General features: G+C 40.7%; 1 protein-coding gene and 1 non-coding gene across 3 annotated transcripts; one reads left to right on the plus strand and one right to left on the minus strand.

Annotated features, from left to right (window-relative positions):
- Positions 1–4244: 4244 nt before the first annotated feature.
- Positions 4245–7271, plus strand: LOC104773450 (cysteine-rich receptor-like protein kinase 37). Of its 2 annotated transcripts, XM_010498063.2 has the most exons (6): positions 4245–5263; positions 5819–5943; positions 6024–6234; positions 6323–6560; positions 6639–6792; positions 6863–7271. In XM_010498063.2, the coding sequence occupies exons 1-6, from the start codon at positions 4252–4254 to the stop codon at positions 7112–7114; spliced, it is 1992 nt and encodes a 663-aa protein (XP_010496365.2). In that variant the 5' UTR covers positions 4245–4251; the 3' UTR covers positions 7115–7271. The 2 variants fall into 2 exon arrangements, with proteins under 2 accessions (XP_010496365.2, XP_087336515.1); XM_087480389.1 differs by lacking the exons at positions 6639–6792; positions 6863–7271 and having other exon boundaries at positions 6323–6561.
- Positions 7272–21600: 14329 nt separating this feature from the next.
- LOC147929901 (small nucleolar RNA R71) lies at positions 21601–21707 on the minus strand. The gene has a single exon (XR_015578987.1). It is a non-coding gene; the product is annotated as a small nucleolar RNA R71 (small nucleolar RNA).
- Positions 21708–23875: the final 2168 nt, after the last annotated feature.

Consider the following 23875-nt stretch of genomic DNA (forward strand, 5'->3'; position numbering starts at 1 on the left):
ACTGCTACCGGCTGCAACTTGGGACAATAAGGCCTGATGTGTCCCGGCTCCCTGCAATGATATCACACACGATCTGCTGCCGTCTGAGCACTCCTCTTGGGACAACTAGCAACCTTGTGATCCTTGCCTCCACACCTGAAGCACGTCAGACCACCCGGCCTCTGCGTAGCCTCCCATCTCCTCTTTGTTCCCTACGCAGGCTTGTCGCCCTTGCTAGAACCTCCCTGATGCTGTGCCTTGCTAGGCTGGACTGATGGGCTAGCCGCCACTGACTGTGCTCGAATATCCTCCTCAATCCCCACTGCAGTCTCAACCAGCTCCGCACGCATTGCGTAACTCCGCCCTCTATAGTGAACCCTCAAGTCATCACATAGGGCCCTCAAAAACCTACTGATCTGAGCCTCCTCAGACTCCATATCCCGACTCTCATACCTCCGAAGTCGACAGAACTCCAAGTCAAGCTCTCGCACTGACCGAGTCCTCTGAGCTAGCTGAAGGAACTGCACTTCCAACCTATCCAGTGCCTCTCTAGGGAAATACTTGCGGTTGAACTCCAAGATGAAGTCAGCCCAAGTCATCTCCCTCTGCACTCTCCTGCCTGCCACAGAACTCCACCACAACTGAGCATCACCGGTCAAATGGTGGACCCCAATGTCCACCCAAAACTCCTAAGGACATCTCAGAGTATAGAAGTTGCGTTCCACACTCGTCTTCCACGCCTCCGCAGCGGTAGGATCTGTACCTCCCGAAAACCGCTCGGTACGAATACGACCCATCTCTGTCAGCATGCTGATATAACGAGAATGGAACCCCACATCTGCAGCCACTGGCTGCTGCTCCTCTGCCACCACTGGTGGCACTACCCGAGCTTGAGCCGGTGATACTGGCGGCAACCGCTCAATCAACTGTGCCAGCAAAGCCGCAAGGTCGACACCCGGGACTCCACCCACTGGGACACCCGCACCTAGGGTCCTAACATTACCGGCTACTGGAGCATCAACACCGCTCCCTCCGGCCACACTCACGGAATCCCCCTGGACACCCTGCGACTCGCCAACACCCTCTGCTGTCACACTCTGGTCCTCGGTCTCACTAACCACTGGGGCTCTCCCCCTACCACGACCACGTCCGCGTCCACGACCACGTCCGCGTCCACGACCATGTCCGCGTCCATGACTACGACCAGCAACAACATCCTCTCTAACCATCTTCACAACCATGAACAGAAGGCTAAGCACACAATTAACATAACACAGAAACGTAAACTCACCGTGGAATCACACTGTAGACTCGAAGAGAATGTTCTAGGACTCCATGCCACACACAATTGACTAACTCACATAATCAATTAAGACATGCAATCCAAGACATCACAACAGAAACCTAGTGAACCCAAACCTAGAAATGTAAGGGCTCTGATACCAAACTGAAACGATCCAACCCGTGTTTTTTTTTATATAAATAAATAATAATAAATACTAATAATAAATAACTACAACTAGTGGAATAACAAATACCAATATCCGATAAATATCCAATAATAATAAATAACTAATATCCAAACATAACCATTCCAATGTCAAACAACAAGAAACAAGGAACCGGCAACCTAGCAAATTCTAAAGACCACCCTCTAGCAAGATAACAATGACAAACAACAACCAATCGAGTCCCTAGAACATCCTCCTCTTCATTACCTTGATTCCACGATCACACTTTGTCTTTACCTGCACCACAAACACAAATTGAGATGCATGAGTATTTGATAAACACTCAGTGAGGCAATCCTCCCATCTACTGGGCTATACACACAAACAACAGTGATTCCAAGGTTCCAAACAAACAACAAACAAAACATACAAACCAGGAAAACAAACATCGTCTCGCTGGAAGGGTGGTGTCGACCGACACTGGCCTTGGTGTCGACCGACACTACCCCAGAGTGTCGATCGATGCTTATTTTGCTGGTGTCGATCGACACTCCACCTGCAACTGAGATCCGCTGCAAAGTCGAGAGTCGAATCTCGCTCCCAAGCTCCACCAACTCGTCCAATACTCAAAACCCAAGCCGGAAACATCCTTAGAAACCTGTAGCAACCGATCCCCAGCAAGAAAAACACACAAAACAACAACAAACAAGCAAGAACAAGGAAATCAAAGGCTTATATTAGCCATGGTCATGCACTCACCTCTTTGCAAGAAGTTTCTGAACCACAACAACGAATCCTACACTCCCAGCAACCCTCTACCACGTCTCTAGCCTTGGATCTTCAGTCCCACAGAAAGATTTCACCAAAAACACCTCCAAATCTCACAAAGCTCACCAAAAACCTCCAGAACAAAGTTTCTCCCTTTTCTCTCTGTTTCAACAGAGACAAAACAATAGAACCACGACCTAGGTCGTTCTCCCACTTAAATAATCCGGTTCTATGATTTTCCCTAAACCAAACAGACCAAAATCGATAATTAAATCAATCTGCCGAACCAGAAATAAGTGGTGTCGACCGACACCACTCTTGGTGTCTATCGACATCCATCCCAAAACGCATAGTTTTAGTTCGCGGATGTTACAATAGTTAATAATATATAGTCTTAGACTCCTGAGTGCAGATTGATAGAATAAGCTTGATTTTTTTTTTATAGGTTTATAAAGTATGTGATTAGCCATTGTTAACTTGTAGAAATGGGAGCGCAGTAGAAAATTCTTCTTCTTTATCGAGATGGTGTTTTGTTATACATGTAGTAAAACCAATACATGGTTCCTTCAAAACAAATGAACATCGTTAATGGGTTAAACATGATTACACACACACATATATATATATATATATATATATAAGGATTTAGATCTCCAAACTTAAAAAAAATACTTACGTGTGCCATTGGAGAAGGGTATATATATAAGGATTTTGAATGGTTTGATTGACAGTAAATTTGTGGTATGATGAATGAACCTTTGATTAGTAAAATCGAAGGGAAAAATTTTCGAAGGTATGATGAATGAACCTTTGATTAGTAAAATCGTATTTATAGAAGCGCTTGACGTATGAAAAAGTAGGTATAATGTGGAATTATAAGTTTGGGAATATTCTGCAAAAGTCGATAATTCTGCAAAATGAAGTAGTAAAAATCTTGGGGAATATTTCGTATATATTGTTTGTATATGTAAGTAAGGAATGAATTTTAGAATATTTCGACTAAGGAAATATAGTACATGTATAAAGAAGTAGTTTAGTAAGATTTCTTTATTTTGTCAGGAGATTGATATGTCTTAAATTAATTGATCAGATTAAATAGCATAATTTTCGCCAAAGTTTGCGTGATAAAGAGGTAAATTTCGGGTATTGCTAACAACCGACTGATGTTGTAGCCCATTCAAATTGTTAATACTCGATATCCATTTATTTAAAACCCACTATTCAAATTGTTAATATCCGATACCCATTTAAAACCCACTAATGGTTTTTAAATTATCCAACTGATGTTTCGGGTTAATTGTTTAATTTTGCTCCGACCAATTAATGATAAAGTCATATTTAATTTTGTTCTAGTTGTTTTTATGTTGTTGGCATAGGGGTATTTTCGTCTGAAATACAAGTTGTACTTTTCTTTTACTATAATAGAGATTTGTGTTACTCCAATCCACAATTTATTAAAATCAGTGCAATTATGAAATTGTGTCACTTCACAACTTATTTGTAACAAGTTCTACTATACCACTAAAAAACAACTTAAACAAGACTACTTAAGTCATACAGACAAAAAAAAAAACACTAAGGAGCTGTTATTGGAGAGATGATTTCTAAATCCAGATGGAATTGTAAATTCTAGAAATCAAAACATATGGATTTTGAAATAACATGTTTTATCCTTGAATTTAAATCCTTCTATTTTACACTTTCAAATCCCTTCAAATCCATTTAAAACATAACGTGGATTTTGAAATCCAAAAACAAATCATTAAATGAATAACATGAGATTTTAATAAGTATTTGTAAATCATTTTGATAAGTATTTTAAAATCAATGATTGAATAACACATTACTTTTATCTGGATTTCCAAATCTATTAAAATCATAGAACCAATAACCCCTTTTAAAACTAAACTCAGTCAATATCCTATGTTCCAAGTCAATACGTACGTACCATTTCATTATATATATATATATATTAAAAAAAATAGTGGTACCATTTCTCACGTCATACATTTGCAATGAAGTATTATAAATTAACGTCTCATATCATAATAAGATGAAAACAAAAACCCTCACATCTTCCAACCCTATCAATAGTAAAATGGGAAAGAGTTGTCTTGTGACTACTTTTCTCTCGCTTCTCCTTCTCTTCCTTCAAACCCTTAAATACGTTAATGCCAGTTTCATCTGCTACGGTGACGTTTTCAATGTTAGCTACGGCGTCAGTCGAGACTACCTCTTCTCTTCTCTTCCTTCCAACGTCGTTAGTAACGGCAATTTCTACAACGCGTCCTTTGGCAGAGATTCCAAAAACAACAGAGTCCACGTTGTTGCATTTTGCAGACGAGGCTACGAGACGCTAGCTTGTAAGACATGTCTAGAACATGTGGTTGCCGACACAAAATCAAGGTGTAATCAAAAAGAGTCTTTCTCATGGGTCACTGATGAATCCGACGACGTTTCTTGCTCACTACGTTACACCAACCGCTCAATTTTTGGCAAACTGGAGCTCTCACCAGTTGTTATCAACGCTAACCCAAACAGTATAAATTCATCCATATTCGAGGACATGATTTTGTTCAGCCAAGAATGGATTGCAATGGTTAACCGGACGCTCGAGGCTGCTTCCACCGCTGACACTTCCTCAGTGCTCAAGTACTATAACGCCACAAAAACAAAGTTCACACAAATTTCAGATGTTTACGCGTTTATGCAATGCACGCCTGACCTATCGCCAGGAGACTGCAAGAGATGTCTAAGAGAGTGTGTGAACGACTTTCAAATGCAGTACTGGGGAAAACAAGGAGCTGGGGTTAGTCGGCCTAGCTGTTGTTTCCGGTGGGATATTTATCCTTACTATAAAGCTTTTGATGATGTTACAAGCGTTCCTGCTCTTTCTCCTCAAGCTTCTTCGACTATTCTCAATTTCGTGAGAGACAAGAAAAGATTTCAAGGATTTCAAGGAAGCAACATTGTAATTATGGTGGTCCCAACGGTCATCAATCTCTTAATATTTGTGGTTCTAATACTTTCTTGGAAGAGAAAGCGGTCACACACCGGAATGAATGGTAAAGTCTTTTCAAATCTTGCAACTCAAAACCAACCAGTAATGAGTGGATAGACATATATCTTTTATATACTACCTTTTGTCTCTTCTCATCGGAGTTTCTAACACGTTTTCTCCAGATGATGATTATTTTGGTTATTTATTATGGAACCTGAGTCCCTCTTTTTTACTGATTAGATCCATTTGGATTTATTGAGCTCTTATGTATATTAGGGAGCTAGAATAATGGATTATGGGGTTATATATTGCTAATATGTAAAAAATATAGAAGTTATTTATTATAAACTTAAAGAGATTAAATAAACACAAAAAATTAGTATAGAAAAATAAAAAAAGGGGGTCAAAAGGATAGTAGAACCTGAGACATGGGGGTTAATTTACTAAAAAAAAACCAAATTTGCCATTATGTAATATATACAAGCTTAAATTAAAAGTTTCATAAATTTTATGGGGTCAATTGCCCCTCCTCCTTAACTACCTCCGCCCAAGAGCATATGAAAATGGAATAGTGAAATACATTTTGGCATGTTTTGACTTATTTTGTGATGACGTGCAGAGGCTTCTGATTCGAGTGATGGTCAATCTATGGTACGTTTTGATCTCCGAATGATTCTTATTGCAACCAATAACTTCTCTCCTGAAAAGAAGCTTGGCCAAGGTGGATTTGGATCTGTGTACAAGGTAAATAAATTAGTAAAAGTCCTAACATATTCTTTAGATGGGTCAGCGATATTAATATTAGCATGAGAATCGTTTTCCAGGGAGTATTACCGAGCGGGCAAGAGATAGCGGTAAAGAGATTAACAAAAGGCTCAGGGCAAGGAGATATGCAGTTCAAGAATGAGGTCTTACTCTTGACAAGACTCCAACATAGAAATCTGGTTAAGCTTCTTGGGTTTTGTAATGAGAAAGATGAAGAGATTCTCGTCTACGAGTTTGTCCCTAATTCAAGCCTTGACCGCTTCATATTTGGTTAGCCTTTTGAGAAACCCAGGCATCATTAATTGAGACTATATTTTTAGCAAACAATATGAAAAAAATGTTTCTTTAAGATGTGCAGATGAAGAAAAACGCCGGATTCTGACATGGGATGTGAGGTACACAATCATAGAAGGAGTTGCCAGAGGGCTTCAATATCTCCATGAAGATTCTCAGTTGAGGATTATTCACAGAGATTTGAAGGCAAGCAATATCCTTTTAGACGCAGATATGAACCCTAAGGTTGCAGACTTTGGGATGGCGAGGCTGTTCAATATGGATGAGACTCGAGGACAGACAAGCAGAGTAGTTGGAACATAGTAAGTAGCTCGGCTTTTTTTTTTTTCAAAAAAGATTCTTACATCAGCATCACCTTTAATATGATTTGGTTAATGCAGCGGATATATGGCTCCAGAATACGCGATATACGGACAATTCTCTGCTAAATCTGATGTTTATTGCTTTGGTGTCATGCTTCTAGAGATGATATGTGGTAAACGCAACAAAAATTCGGAAAAAGAAGAAGATGAAGAAGAAGAGCTTTCAGCTTTTGTAAGCTTCTCACTTATGTCGATCATCTTTATTCTTCATCCTCTTATGGAACTTTTAAAAATATTTTCAGGTATGGAAGAGGTGGATTGAAGGAAGATTCGCAGAGATCATTGATCCGTGGGTTGCTCCGAGTAACAATATCTCAACAAACGAAGTAGTGAAGCTCATCCACATAGGTTTGTTGTGTGTTCAAGAGAATGTTTACAAAAGACCTAGCATGAGTTCAATCCTCTTTTGGCTTGAAAGACATGCCAACACCACCATGCCTGTGCCCACACCTGTTGCTTTTCTTACACGTCTGTCATCATCTAATGAGCATTGAAGCATTTATGTATTATACCTCGTTGTCTGTTTCTGTACAATAGATGACAGATATTGAGAAAAAGATGCCGTGTAGTGTAAGCATTTTATGCGTATTTTATCTAATTATAAATAATAAATGTACAAATATATATAAATATACATATTTTTGTATACAATTTTAGCTGTAAGAATTCATATGTAGAGGCATACAAATTAATATATGTTTATACACCTAATGAGATGTATGGATATATCTGTACATCTAAAATATTTCGCTTCAAATTTTTTTATCACAAATGATCACACGACTACTGCAAGTGCACCGTTTATCGGTTGAAATATTTAAGGATCGATTCCATAGAGAGAGAGTTTTTTTTTATAGAATCTGATGGAAGAAAGATAAGGCTATAGGACTAAATAAAGGGGTTTGCTTGTTGTCACAGTCATACGCAAAAAAGTAAAAAAGCGAAATTAAATAAAGCGAATAAACTAATAAGAAACAAGCGTTGGACATCAAGAGAATTATAGGGGATTGATGATCTATCTATCTAGGAAACTCTAGGGTTAATTTTTTTTCTTTTTCTAAGGCTCGGATTACGAAACACAAAAGAACAGTTAATTTATAGCCTTAGAATAAGTTGTTTTCAATGCTTTGATCTATGCATTGTTGCTTGCGATAGTTGACTAACAGAGTATAACGTGTCAACAGACGCTATCCTCGTCTATTATCAGATCACTACAAGAAAAGAGGGATTTACGACTGCAGTACTAGTCACTAAATAGTCGCTAATTGTTAAAGAACGACTAAGTTACGACTAATAACTGTTGTCGTAAATCGATAGTCGGCAAGGAAATTCAGTCGTAACATAGTCGGTAAATAACAACCATATTACGACTATAACACGTAGTCGTAAAAGTAGTCGTAACTTAGTCATAAATATTTACGACTATTTAATGACAATGTTACGATTAATAAAATGTGAACATAAGTAGTTTACGACTAGTTTGAGAATAGTTGTGATTTAGTCGTTAACTTATGCGACTACTTGGCTACTATCGGACGCCTATTTGACAACTATGTTACGACGACTTTAAGCCAGATTTAATGACTGTTTTGAAGACTATAGTGATTAAAACCAATTTTTTTTTGTTTTGTTTTATAATTCAAATTTATAATCAAAGAGAAACCTAAATTCACATTTTCAATAACCAAAAGTTCACCACAATTGTAATATGTTCACCACATTAGAAATTACAAAAGGTAGACAACATTTATAATAACCAAAAGAGAACCAAAATGATCAATCAAAAACTATGATTGACAAGTTCATGAGAGTTAAGGAATAGAGATAAGTAGCCTAAGAAGTAATCTAAGAAGGAGATGTTCTTTGCGGTGGATGCATCACTGGATTTAGACACAAGGAATTCCACAAAGGTCGGATCAGTTTTGCGCAAGTACTTTTCCAAGTGCTCTATCTTCTTCTGTTGCTCAGCCATAACTTTCGAATGTTCTTCTTCAGGAGCAGCAATCTCAGCATCACGTTTTGCATTATAGGCAACTTGTTCTTCAATTATACGATGAGCTTCTTTCATTTGCTCTTGCAATGCTACAAACGACGACTCTCCTTGTTGATAGCTCTTGCCATTGAGAAGATCCTGAAGATGATCCTTGAGGCTTCCAAGTCCAAAAAGATTACCTCGTGAATCCTTCTCAGTGGACTTAGAAAAGAAAAACTTAAACTGTTAGTTCTGAAAATGAAAGTTTTGAAGACTCTTTAAATATAGATTGTGAAAATGGTACTTTGCTTGAAGAAAGATGGCCGGATAATCTTCTGCTGTGAGCTCCTGAGCTCGTGAAGGATCTGACTTGATCTCAAATATCTTAGCTTGTAAGTTTTTCTCATAAGTTGAGAAGATCTTCTCGGCCTTTCGATCGACATACGTACCATCTGGCCTTGTATGTGTCTATTTGAAAACCTCACCAAAACTCACCGATTTCCCAAGTTTCTCTTCCTGGAATGTTACAAAAACAAAAACAAAAAAGGTTAAAACATAAGTTAAAGCTACAAAAAAAGGTTAAGACATAAGTTAACGTTACTCACCAAGCCTTGTTTGACTTGTTGATATGATGTTGGCCCAAATAAGTGCATGTGTGGACCGAGACCATTACGGTCTGACATAAGAGCATTAGAATAGATTCGACTCCTTTCCTGTGCTTCTTCAGTATCCCACTAAGCAACCATTATTTTCCAGATAGTACCCCCGATCCATTTAGGTTGCACTCGACTAGTTCTAGCATCGCTTACCATGTTTTTCATCCGGCGTTGACGTATCTCATAGAAAGACTGTTGCACTGTCCCTGTTATCAATGGATCGCAAGTGTGTGTTTTCAAGGAAAATAAATAAAATAGAATTAAGGTAGTGAAAAGCAATAATTAAAACCTATCTATGAATGATATATGACAGAAAACTATACCGCAAACACAAGGAAGTATCTTTCTCGTCTCTCCGGAGGCACACATGAACAATTATAGTATGGACCATCAAATTTGTTTGTAAATGATAAATCTATATTTTACCATCTTTTAGCATGCATTTATCTCCTGTTTTGCATTGTTTAGAGTTAGTTTTAGCACATTTATGTCTTTTATTCTCACTTTATGCATTAGGATAGAATTTGCATTGCATTTGCATTGCATTTGCATATTTGTGTGCACAAACAGGTGAATTAGGTACTTTGGAAGCACAAAGGAGAAGTTGTGATCAAAAGGGGACATCTAGCAAGGGAATAAGGCTCAAAAGAGGAGGAAAGCAATCACTCGACAATGGAGTCGAGCACACACTCGACCATTTGCCAAAGAACACTCGGTCGGATTCAAAACAAGTCCCTCAAAGATCTACCAGGTTCTTCACGAAAGTTGTAGAAAACCGAGTTAGAGTTCCAATGCCGGTGGTCTCAGGCCGATCGGAGTTATGGTGCAAAAGTTATCCCGAATTTATTGAACAGATATCATCCCAGATCGAGGACTCGACCATTGGAAGAAGCAGGAGAAGAGGTCACTCGACCATGCACTCGACCGAGCACATAGTCGAGTTCTGAGCCGCCTCTCTATTTTGTCTCCTAGCTAACTAGGGCTTCCTTTCTTTTCTATAAATAGGTCCCTTAACTCTGGCCACAGAACAAGCTCGTTTTTTTAGGTCTAGCCACCAAAAATTGTAATCTTCATAACTTTTGATCCTTTAAGTATTTTCATTTGATTTCTTCTACAAAGTTGCTTATTTAATCATCATCTTTATGATTATGTCTGTTTCATCATTTTCTGGGTTTGTGTTCTTACATCTCATTTATTAGATTCTGAGTAGAGATAGATTCTTAGGGATGGGTTAGGTTGGTAGAGAACTTAGTTTGTTTAGGATTGTTTAAGCTTGAATTCTATAGAATCCTTTCTAGATTAGATAAGCTCTATGCTGTTCTTATTCTGAGAGGGTAAGAACAGATCTTAAGGATCTTCGCATCACACCAATGTTTAAGTTGCTAGAGAAGGCTAATGCTAGAGATTATCATGAAGCATGCTAAGAGATTAGATGTTTAACGTGATTTTTGACAAGTAATGATCTGATTCTTAAAGCCTGTTTAGTATGGTTTCACCAATGAGAGTTGGGTTAGAATGTTACTAAACTTGATTACCTTTGTCATGAGAGTGGATTGGTAAAGATCATTGTCTAAGGATTAGCTCTTTGTTGATTGAGTTTTGTTAAGCAACCTAGATAGAATAAGTTTAATACCAACCAATAATTCCCATCCTTAGGATCTATTGGCTACTTGTTTGCTTTTGTTTCTTGCATTTAATTACTTGTCTTTTCTGCTTTATAATTTCTGCACTTTAGTTTTGCATTTAATCTTGTGTTCTGCATCACTCGACCATGCACTCGACTTTGGTTCATACTATGCTCGATCGAGTGCTAGGTCGAGCTTCAGTTTAATTTCTTGTTTATTTCCTGTTTAATTTAGTTTTCATCCTGTTTATTTACTGCTTTTTGTTACTCTTGCTTCTTTATATTCTGCACTGCTTTCATTTATCTATCTTGCATTTAGTTTCTGTTTAAGTACTTTACATTTTGCATTTTACATTTCTGTTTTATTAGGTTGATAGAATACCACCCCATTTCTGAATTGCCTTAACTTGTACTATCTTGATTGCATCTTTTGTGATTAGCATAATCCCATTTGGATTGACACCTTAAGTACTACAATGCATAAGGGTAATTGAACCTGCTAGGATTAGGAGAGACACAAAAATCCTAGTATCAGTAAAATCTTTAGTAATCTTCCGTACCAGTTGTGATTTGACATCAAGAGTAAGACTCAGAACATAAGAATCAAGTCAAAAACATAACAATCACATAACACATGTACTGTTCTAGTTATTACTAACTGATGAGAGACTTGGGAATGAAAAAACAATAGTCAATAATGATGTTTATCTGCAACCGAGTTGTGTGTCATCTAAAAGCAAAAAATTCATCGACTCTAATATAGATACTAAGACAGAGCTGACGAGATTTATTACTACTTTAGCCACTTTAGCGGCTTTTCCAGTTACTCGGGGAGAGAATCAGAGATTGAGAGAATCGGCGAAGAAGAAGAATGGTGAGAAATTAGAGATTAGTGTTGTAAAATTAGGGTTAGGTCGATTGTTATGGGCTGGACCGCGTAAATGGATTCCCATGTTTAATTAACCCAAAATGTTTTAAACTTAGTCGTTTATTAGTCGCGAATTAGTTGGTATGTAATTTTATTTTTAAAAGTTGGGCATCTTTTGGAGTCCAAAATCTGGTCCCACACGTAATAACCATGTTTAAACCCAATATTTTGAAGTTAGTCACTTGTTTGTCGCGAATCAGGAGCCAAAATTAATTTTATAAAAAACATATAATTTAATTTAGTTTACATATTATTTAAAGCATACTACTTATATATACACTATATAATATATTGATCACTTAAAATTTACAAAACATTACTTACATATATACCTAATATAATAAAAACTACATTTTCTATTTTAAAATTAAAATTTAGTCCAACACGGTGAATATCTAATAGTATCTTAAGAATGTGAAGCATAAAAGTCTGATCATTTATTAATGATTAAGCGATATATACTTATCAAATACCACAATCCAAGAATAACACAACATAAACAAAGTCAGAAAAAGTACAATCGAATACTTTAGCTAGAAATGACCTAGCATAAATGAAGACTACTAATTTTAAAAATTCAGATCTACTGATTCATATACAGTTTCTTGAGCTTTACTTTCATAGCTAACTATTCACTTTGTAACCAATTCACATCTGCAGTAATAGAAAACAAAAGCTCAAGTCTAAACATTTAATAAGATATGGTGCACCTAAAATTATATAACAATAAGTATAGATATGGTAAAGCAAGCATAAAAAAATTGACATTACAGGTTAATTTTGTTTGTACCTTTGAAAATGAGAATAATATGAGAATGCCACAACATGATGCTTGTATATATAGTTTATATGTGAAGAATGCCACAACATTAGTCGCTGTATAGTCGCCAAATTACCGACTCATAGACTTAGTCGCCATGTAGTCGCCAAATTAGCTACTTTGATGTAACCAAATTAAGTTCTTCCCATTTAGTTGTATAATGGTCGTTAATCAACGACTACAGTACTGACTATTGTATATGGTCGGCAAATAACGTCTGAGTTACGACTAAATTTACACAGTAACTTGGTAGCTACGGAGTCGGCAAGTAATCGGGAAATTAAGCGACTACGTATTTAGTCACCAATAGTAGTTGTAAATACCCTGTTTTCTTGTAGTGGATCCCTCATGCTTTCACACTTCTTCATGCACCACGCCTACGGAACCTCCATGCCTCCTGCACTTCGTCCTAGTATCTATAACTCATGCTCGTGCTTACGGACCCCAAGCGCCTTTTGCACTTGTTCCTAGCAATGCACACACGTCGATAGACCACCACACAACTTGAAACGATCTGACTCTTTTTTTTTTTAAATAATAAATAATAATAAATAAACTACAATTAGTGCTTCCATATCCACTAGCCACCTAACCACAATAAAAAATAACCAGCGGAAAGACATATACCAATATCCAAAACAATATCCAATAATAAACCAATATTATATCATAAAACAATATCCAAATACCAAACATCAGGAACCATAAAACCGGCAACCTAGCAATGTTTCTAATGACCCAACTATAGCAACCTAGCAATGCCAGAAAACAACCAATCGAGTCCCTAGAACATCCTCCTCTTCATTGTCTTGATTCCACGATCACACTTTGCCTTTACCTGCACCACAAACACATATTGCAATGCATGAGTATTTTATAAACACTTAGTAAGGCAATCCTCCCATCTACTGGGCTATACACACAAGCAATAGACCAACACCAACATGCATCGACCGACACCAGTTGGAGGTTGCGTCGACCGATGCAAGGCTAACTTGCATCTATCGATGCTCCTATTGCATCGACCGACGCATGCTTGACATAGCACGGAAACCCTAGATTTTACGCGCCGTCCTCGCATCTGCATCGACCGACGCACAGAGTGCCTCGACCGATGCAATGTCGAGCATCGTTTTCCCCCGAAGCTTCTCGCCGGATTTTTGTTCCTGTAACCACAAAACACAATCCCAAGCCACAAGAAAGCTTCCTAACATCCCAAACAACGATCTAACAAGTCTAACAATGCATAACAAGTAAATTAGAGAGTTTTCTAGCTTAGATAAGCCATGGTCCTGCACTTACCTTTGCCAAGACGAATCTGAACTTCAAACAAGCAAAACAACGCTCCTAGGAAGCTACTACAACGATCTCAGCTACAGTTCTCTAAAGGAACAGCCTCAAATCTCCAGAAATCACCAAGAACAATTAGGGAACGTTTCTCTCTTTTGTTTTCTCTCAAAAATGGCTAAATTCCCGAATGAGACAAAACACTCGAGTTATGGGTTTTCCTAATCCAAAACACAGGTTTAACAAAACGCAGAGAACTGAACCTGCATCGACCGATGCACCTTCTGCATCGACCGATGCAATCCCCAAACTGGGATTTCGGTTCACGGATGTTACAATTCTCCCCCACCAACTGTATCCACAGCCAGCACTCCTCCGACCGATTGACAGAAGGTCATCTCTAGGAGATAGACTCATGCTACAGGCATTATTTGCTCTCGACTTTTGGACTTTCCTTTACTCATAGGCCTAAACCTTGAGTTTTTATTGGCTCCTCATCAGACCTAAGTCTGCATGCCATAATGTTGGCTCCTCATTGGGCCTAAACCCGCATGCCATAATATATAAGGATAATCCAATACTCGTCTCTCGGGTTGCCACCCTACAGCACGCCCCCGGAAATGCCTGTACTCATATGCACCTTAGTGCCCATCTCTGCCTGAAATGCCTTCCAGAACACCAAAGTGAACTTGGAATCCCTATCAGACACTATGCTCGTTGACACCCCATGCAATCTGACTATCTCCTTCACATACTTCTTAGACAAGACCGCTGCTCCATCAGTCTTCTTAATGGCCAGAAAATGTGCCGATTTAGTCAACCGGTCCAGAATGACCCAAATAGCATCAAACGTCCTAGACACTAGCAAACCCACCACGAAGTTCATAGTAATCATATCCCACTTCGACTTTGGAATGGGAAGAGTCTTCAGGAAACCACCTGGTACTTGATGCTCAGCCTTCACTAGCTGACACAAATCGCACCTCGCAACCCAACTAGCCATGTCCTTCTTCATCCCGACCCAGTGATAGTACATGCTAGCATGAGCCTCTCTCAGAATCTCCTGCCTCAACTCTTCATCCTTGGGCACACAGATCCGCCCATGCACCAGAATAGTACCATTAGCCGAAACCTGATACTCTGAGTCAACATCCTTTGAGGCATTCACCAGCCCCAAATCCGACTCCTGAGCCAACCGCACTCTGCTCAACAAATCTGCTCTATCAGCTGCAACCAAACCCAACGGCTCCTGAGAAACCGCACAAAAGCTCAACACACTGATCTCCCCTACCAGAGACTCCATATCCTGCTCCTGAGTCGAAGCCGCCTGCTTCCGACCCAAAGCATCTGCAACCAAGTTAGCCTTACCAGGATGATAGGCTCTCTACAGATCATAATCTGCCGCCAGCTCCATCCACCGCCTTTGTCTCAAGTTCAGCTCGGGCTGAGTGAATATATACTTCAGGCTCTTATGATCTGTAAACACCTGTACCTTTGCACCATAAAGATAAGATCTCCAAATCGTCAGGGCAAAAACTACAGCACCCATCTCCAAGTCATGAGTAGGATAGTTGTCCTGATGCTTCCGCAACTTCCGCGAAGCATAGGCAATCACCTTACCAAGCTGCATCAACACACACCCTAGACCAACTATGGATGCATCTGTATAAAACACATAGGGTTCTCCCTGCTCAGGCAAAGCCAACACCGGAGCAGTAGTCAACATCTCCTCCAGGCTTGCAAAGCCCTCCTCACACTCCTGTGACCAGACAAAAGGAACATCCTTCCCCGTCAACTTAGTCATAGGACGTGCTCTGCTCGCAAACCCCTGCACAAATCTCCTGTAATACCCTGCCAACCCGAGAAAACTCCTGATCTATGTGGCATTATGCGGTCTAGGTAAAGCCCTGATAGCCGAAATCTTCTCCGGATCTATAGAAACTCCATCTGCAAACACAATGTGACCCGGAAAACCCATCTCACGCTGCCAGAAACTACACTTGCTCAGCTTAGCAAAAAACTTCTGCGCCCGCAGCTTCTCCAGAACTGCCCTCAAATGCATTGCATGCTCCTCAGGACTCTTAGAATAAACCAGGATGTCGTCGATGAAAATGATGACAGACATGTCCAGAAATTCCTGAAACACGCTGTTCATCAATCTCATAAACGCAGCTGGTGCGTTAGTCAACCCAAACAGCATCACCACAAACTCATAATGCCCATACCTCGTCCTGAAAGCAATCTTCCTCACATCTGCCTCATCTATCGGGATCTGATGATAACCCGACGCCAGATCTATCTTGGAGAACCAAGTAGCACCTCTCAACTGATCCAACAACTCATCGATCCTCGGAAGAGGGTACTTGTTCTTCAAAGTGACCCGGTTGAGACCCCTATAATCAATACACAAGCGGAAACTTCCATCTTTGTTCTTAACGAATAACACCGGCGCTCCCCACGGTGATACACTAGGACGAATGAATCCCTAGCTCAACAAATCCTCTAGCTGCTTCTTCAGCTCTGCCATCTCTGCTGGAGCCATCCTGTAAGGAGCCTTGGATAACGGTGTAGTCCCTGATTTCATTTCAATCGTAAAAGGATCAGACCGAGAAGGTGGTAATCCCTGCAATGGCTGGAACACATCCTCAAACTCCTCCACAACCGGAATCCCGAAAACCGTAGACTTCTCCACTAACTCTGGCATAGATATATTAACCAAATAAGCCTCCCGGGCCTTCTCGATCATCTTACCAGCCTGAATGGCCGAGATCACGAGACTCCCCGAAGTTGGTCTAATCACCTGATAAACCAACTTCCCTCCTGAGCGTTCAAACTCCACTCTAACTCGATGACAATCCAGATGAACCATATGCCGATGCAACCAGTTCATCCCCAAGATAACGTCATACAGCTCCACTGGGCTGATAAGCAAATCCTCAGGCCAAGACTCTCCCGCGATCTGAATATCGATACCCCTCGCTCTACCAATGACCCTCAGAAACTTGCCTCCGGCAACTCTGACAACTCCTGTACGCTCTCCGGGATCTCCCACGATACCCGCACTCTCTGCACACTCCGGGTTAATGAAGCTATGTGTAGCTCCAGAATCAAAGATAACATGGGACTTAAACCCTCCCACCAACAAGGTCCCTACACAAACTTCATGAGTTGAGAACCTAACACTTTATCACAGGTAAACATAAAATCTGAACTTACTAAAAATTCACAAAGACAAAGTACAAGAAATTATACCTGTGATCGCCCCGGCACTGGTTCCACCAGTCTCGACTGTCGTGTAAACCCGTGGCGCCGTGTAAACTCGTGGCGCCTGCTCAATTCGTGCCACCTGCTGCAACGCTGCCACTGCTACCGGCTGCAAATTGGGACAATAGGGCCTTATTTTCCCTCGCTCCCTGCAATGATAGCACACACGATCTGCTGTCGTCGGAGCACTCCTCTTGGGACAGCTAGTAACCTTGTGATCCTTGCATCCACACCCAAAGCAACTCGGACCACCCGGCCTCTGCGTAGCCTCCCATCTCCTCTTGGTTCCCTGCGCAAGCTTGCCGACCTTGCTAGAACATCCCTGATGCTGAGCAAGAGCCTTGCTAGGCTGGACTGCTGGCCTAGCCGCCAGTGACTGTGCCCAGATATCCTCCTTAATCCCCGCTGCAGTCTCAACCAGCTCTGCACGCGTAGCGTAACTCCGCCCTCTACTGTGAACCCTCAACTCATCACATAGGGCCCTCAAAAACCTCCTGATCTTAGCCTCCTCAGACTCCATATCCCGACCCCCATACCTTAGAAGTCCACTGAACTCCAAGTCAAACTCCCGCACTGACCGAGTTCCCTGATCTAGCTGAAGGAACTGCACCTCCAACCTATCCAGTGCCTCTCTAAGGAAAAACTTGCAGTTGAATTCCAAGACGAAGTCAGATCAAGACATCTCCCTCTGCACTCTCCTGGCTGCTACAGAACTCCACCATAAATGAGCATCACCAGACAAATGGTGGACCAAAATGTCCACCCAAAACTCCTCAGGACATCTCAGAGTATGGAAGTTACATTCCACACTCGTCCTCCACGCCTCCGTAGCGGTAGGATTTGTATCTCCCAAAAACTGCTCGATACGAATACGACCAATCTCTGTCAGCATGCTGATATAACGAGAATGGACCCCCACATCCGCAGCCACTGGCTGACGCTCCTCCGCCACCACTGGTGGCACTACCTGAGCCTGAGCCGGTACCACAGGCGGCAACCGCTCTATCAACTGTGCCAACAAACCCGCAAGGTCGACACCCGGGACTTCACCCACTGGGACACCCGCACCTGGGGCCCTAACATCACCGGCTACTGGAGCATCAACACCGCCCCCTCCGGCCACACTCACGGAATCCCCTGGACACCCTGCGACTCGCCGACACCCTCTGCTATCACACTCTGGTCCTCGGTCTCACTAACCACGGGGACTCTGCCCCTACCACGACCACGTCCGCATCCACGACCACGTCTGCAACAACGACCACAACCAGCAACAGCATCCTCTCTAACCATCTGCACTACCATGAACAGAAGGCTAAGCACACAATTAACAGAACCCAAAAACATAAACTCACCGTGGAATCACACTGTCGGCTCGAAGAGGATGTTCTAGGACTCCATGCCACACACAATTAACTAACTCACATAATCAATCAAGACATGCAATCCAAAACATCACAACAGAAACCTAGTGAACCCAAAACTAGGACCGTAAGGGCTCTGATACCAAACTGAAACGACCCAACCCTTTTTTTTAAATAATAAATAATAATAAATAAACTACAACTAGTGGTCCCATATCCACTAACCACCTAACCACAATCAGAAATAACCAGCGTAAAGACAAATACCAATATCCAAAACAATATCCAATAATAAACCAATATTATATCATAAAACAATATCCAAATACCAAACATCAGGAACCATAAAACCGGCAACCTAGCAATGTTTCTAATGACCCAACTCTAGCAACCTAGCAATGTCAGACAACAACCCATCGATTCCCTAGAACATCCTCCTCTTCATTGCCTTGATTCCACGATCACACTTTGCCTTTACCTGCACCACAAACACATATTGCAATTGATGTTCACATATTGCATCTTTTGCTATCCTTTTTGACCATTATTCCATAGTTTTAGGATTGTTCATGCATTAGAGTATAGTTGCATTGCATTTGCATCTTTTCTTGCATAAACAGGTGATTTTTGGAGCCTAAGGAGCATGGAAGCAATGCTGAAGAGGAGAAAGCAAGGGAGTTAGAGCTGAAGAACCAAGGTCCGGAGTTCCACTCGACCGCCCACTCGACCAGACACTCGACCGTGGGCGGAGAAGGACTCGATTGAGTGGAGGGAACAGAAGAAAAGCCAACTCGACCGGTCACTCGACCGAGCACCTGGTCGAGCTGACCGAGCCGCCTAGCTATTTTGTCTTCTAGCATTTTTAGGGCTTCCACTCCTTTTTCTATATAAGGCCTTGTATCCTGCAGCGACCAAGGAGTCCAGTTTTTTTTTAGATATTCTAAAACCTAGTATTTACCCTTTTGGGAATTTATGCTCTTTACACTTTTATTTTCTTAGATCTCTCATCTACTTTTGAAGGAAAACAAGAGATTCCCTGATATTTGTTGGTATCATAACTTTCAAAATATTAAGAATTCGAGTTTGATTCCTTCTTCAATATTGTAGATCTCTGTTTCATCTATCTAATCATGAAAGTTTCGTTATTTTCTGGGTTTATGACTTTTCTCATCATGTTTAGCATTTGTGAGTAGTTGCTTAGGATCTTGAGGATGGGTTAGGCTGGATTGTGGTTGAGGTTTGTTTAGCTAGGTCAAGCTTGATTGTTCTAGATCTCTTCTAGGCTAGATGTACTCTATGTTGATCCTATAACCGAGAGGGTAGGGTTTAATTTGAAGCCTCTTAGCATCACACCAATGTCTACGTTGCAAGATAAGCCTAGATCTAGAGACTATCATTAGGCATGCTAAGAGATTAGATGTCTTGTTTGATTTTTGACATAAATGATTTGTTGCTTAATGCTTGCTTGTATAAATTCTTTGCTTTGCGAGAACAAGTCTAGAAATATATGAGCTTGATTGTTTTTGCCATGAGAGTGGATTAACATGTTCTAGGAGATCATTGTCTAGAGATTATCTCAAGTTGATTGAGATTTGTTGACCAAGTTAGATGACCTTAATCATTAGTCCAGCCCATGAATCCCTCCTCAAGACCTTCCTTGTCTATTGATTTCTTAGTCTAAATCGTGTTGCTTGGTCGTTGTTTGATTTACTTTTGTCTTGCTCTATTTTGTTTGCATTGCTCTATTTCTCGCATTTTTCCGACTCGATCGCACACTAGATCGAGTGCTTGCTCGAGCTCATCCCCAGAATTCTTGTTTGTGCTTTGTGTTTGTCCTGTTTCAATTCCTGTTTCATTTTAGTTGCTTTTCTGTTACATTCATTTCGTTTCCTGTTCATTACTTGCTTTGCATTAGTTTATTACTTGCATTACTATAGTTTCTATTTCTGTTTCATTGCATTGTTGTTTAGATCATCATGTTCTCTTTACTTTTAGCATCTAGTTTTATAAGCTTTTACATTCTGCATTTTACATTCATCATTAGGTTGTTAGTGACAAACATTCTTTATAATTGGCTCAACTTAGATAAATGTGCATGTCCTGATTGCTTGCATCTCACTCAGATTTGGATTGACACCCTTTATACTGCAACATCATAAAGGGAATTGAAACCCCTTGCTTTCTACCCATTCATTCATATCTCATATCATTCACCAATCATCTCCATCACAAGAAAGCAGAGTTCCAATTTGGCGCCGTTGCCACTTTTGAGTGTTTGTTTGTGACATTTAGGATCCACATAAGTCTAAGATTGAGTTCTGTATCTATTTTGTTCATTACTAATCTCGAATTCTTCCTCTGCTTGTCTGTGTTGCGTTTCAGGCACCACTCGACCTTCAACTCAACTACCACTCGACCGAGTGAGTAATCGAGTACTTGATCGAGCCAAGTCCTGGATACAAATAGACCTCACTTCCCAGTCGACTCGACCATCAACTCGAGCCTGTGCTCGACCGAGTACCTGTCCGAGTGGGCGATCGGGTTTGTTAATGCAAACAAGGTCTCAGGGTAATCACAATCTCTAAAGGATTCTTGACAACATCAACAGGCTACCTAGAGGTTTAAGACATCAGAGAAGAAGAGTAGTGCAAGAACAAGAGGATCAAGTAATCATGGAGCAACAAGATAACCATGATCAAAGAGCTAGACACATTGGTGTTGGGGATGCACCAAACACACATAACCAAAGAGCTGGTATTGTGCCTCCTGCTGTTGCTAATAATAATTATGAGATCAAGAGTGTGATCTCTATGATTCAAGCCAACAAATTCAATGGGTTGCCAATGGAGGATCCCCTAGACCACCTTGATGAGTTTGACAGGATTTGTGGACTCAGTAAAATCAATGGTGTGAGTGAAGATGGCTTCAAGTTAAGGCTATTCCCATTTTCCCTTGGAGACAAAGCTCATCTCTGGGAGAAGCCTCTTCCTACTGGCGCAATAACCACATGGGATGCTTGCAAGAAAGCTTTTCTAGCCAAGTTCTTCTCCAATGCAAGAACTGCTAGGTTGAGGAATGAGATTTCTGGTTTTGCTCAAAGGAATAATGAAACCTTTTGTGAGGCATGGGAGAGATTCAAAGGTTTCCAAACTCAATGTCCTCACCATGGTTTCAGCAATGAGTCCTTGCTCAGTACCTTGTATAGAGGAGTCCTACCTAAGATAAGAATGCTTCTTGATACAGCCTCCAATGGAAATTTCCTCAACAAGAATGTGGAAGAAGGCTGGGAGTTGGTTGAAAATCTTGCTCAATCAGATGGGAACTATAATGAGGACTATGACAGAACAGTAAGGTTCACCTCCAGTGATCAAGAGGAAACGTATAAGAAGGACTTGAAGGCAGTTAATGAGAAGTTGGAAAAGATTCTCCTAAGCCAGCAAAAAGTCATTCATTTCATTGGTGAAGAAGAGGTTCGAGTTCAAGAAGGAGATGCAGAGTTTGCTGAGTTGTGCTACATACATAATCAAGGAGGATTCAAAGGTTACAACCTAGGAGGATTCAAGAACAACAATCTCTCGTATAGAAGCACTAATGTGGCCAATCCTCAAGATCAAGTCTACCCAACTCAACAACCTCAACAACCTCAACAACTATGTACCCAAGCAGCAACATCAAGTGTTCCAGCCCCAATTGTGTCCCCCACCAGGGTTTCAAACTAACCAAGGCCAAGAACCAGATTTGAGAGCTATGATGCAACAAATGTTGATTGGGCAAGCCAATGGAAAGATGGAAGAGGCAAAGTAGTTTGCTGAGTTGAACCAGCGGTTAACATCCCAATATAATGATCTCAACATGAAGTTTGAAGGTATCAACTCTAGAGCAACCTTACTTCTACTTCAGCTCCTAAGCCTAACCAACTCCCTGGAAAAGCTATTCAAAACCCAAGGAAGTTCACTGCTAAGGCCATTCATGTCTATGAAGAAGAAGTCACTGAGGACAGTGAAATTCAAGCTGGGGAGGAGTGGTCATTTCTTGAAGCCCAGAGTGAAGATTGTGCAAAACAAACTAAATCCGGCATTTCACTCGACCATGTGCTCGAACCAGCACTCGACCGAGTGTCAGCTCGAGTGGTCGATCGAGTTGAAGGATCAGAAGCTGTCAAGCCTGCTAAGTACATTCCTCCTGCTTACAAACCGCCTCTACCATTCCCAGGACGTTTCAAGGCACAAAAGCTGAAGGAACTAAGGGAAACAATTGAGAGAAAGGAAATGATGGCTTTGCAACAAGAGGAAGTGAGGGCTTTGAAGGAAGAAGCTGTGATTGAGAAGAAGGAAGTGATGGCCATACAAGAAGTCATCATTGCTTACCAAGAAGAAGAGAGAGGACCTGCCTTGGAACAATATGATCCATATCCTCTCTATCAGGATTTTTTGCTTGAAATGTCAAAGAAGAGAGCCCATGCTCAAGACGAAAAGGACCTTGACGAACTTGAGGGAGTTATCATCCCAATTAAACTTGAGGATCCAGGACCATTCTATCTGCCTTGCTCACTTAGCTATCTTCACTGCAACTAGTGCTTATGTGACTTGAGAGCATCTATCAGTGTGATGTCTTACTCTATAGCACAAAAACTTGGGCACACTGAATTCAAGTCCACCAACCTTCACATATGCCTAGCTGATGGGTCAAACAAAGATGTGGTTGGTAGGTTGGAAAACATTCCAGTCAAGATAGGGAAGGCAAGGATTCATACAGATTTTGTGGTTCTAGAGATGGATAAGGAGCCTGAAGATCCTATCATTCTAGGGAGGTCATTCTTAGCCACTATTGGAGCTATTATAGATGTCAAAGAAGGTCTTGTAACCTTGAACATTGCTGAGGATTTAACCATGAAGTTTGACATCTATAACCCAACCAATCTGCCTACCATTGATGATCAACCTTTCACTATCAAGGACAAAGGAGGTCATGAGGTCTCAAGTGAAGTGGCAACTCCAAAGGCTAAGCTCTCTCTTCAAGAGGATTCAGTGGAAAAGCTTAAGGGTTCTGTTCAAGAGTTGACTGAATTGGTGAAGGATCTCCAAATCAAGCTTAACAAGAGGTCTTTGAAGAAAGCAATACCAAGGCTCAAGATTAAGAAGAAATATGGTTTGTGTGTTAAGGGTGAAGTGATCAAGGGTCAACTTCACATTGATCAAGTGGTACCAGGGAGGATTTCATCACCTCCTTGGTCTCTAAACCAAGCCTAAAAAGGCATCAAAAGTCAAGTTTAGCGACTTTAAACAAGCTCACTAGGGAGGAAGTCCCTAAGGTATCATTGTACATATGCTTTATTTTCCT

Source organism: Camelina sativa, chromosome 13, assembly GCF_030686135.1.
Source record: "Camelina sativa cultivar CO46 ecotype springtype chromosome 13, ASM3068613v1".
Classification (NCBI taxonomy): domain Eukaryota; kingdom Viridiplantae; phylum Streptophyta; class Magnoliopsida; order Brassicales; family Brassicaceae; genus Camelina; species Camelina sativa.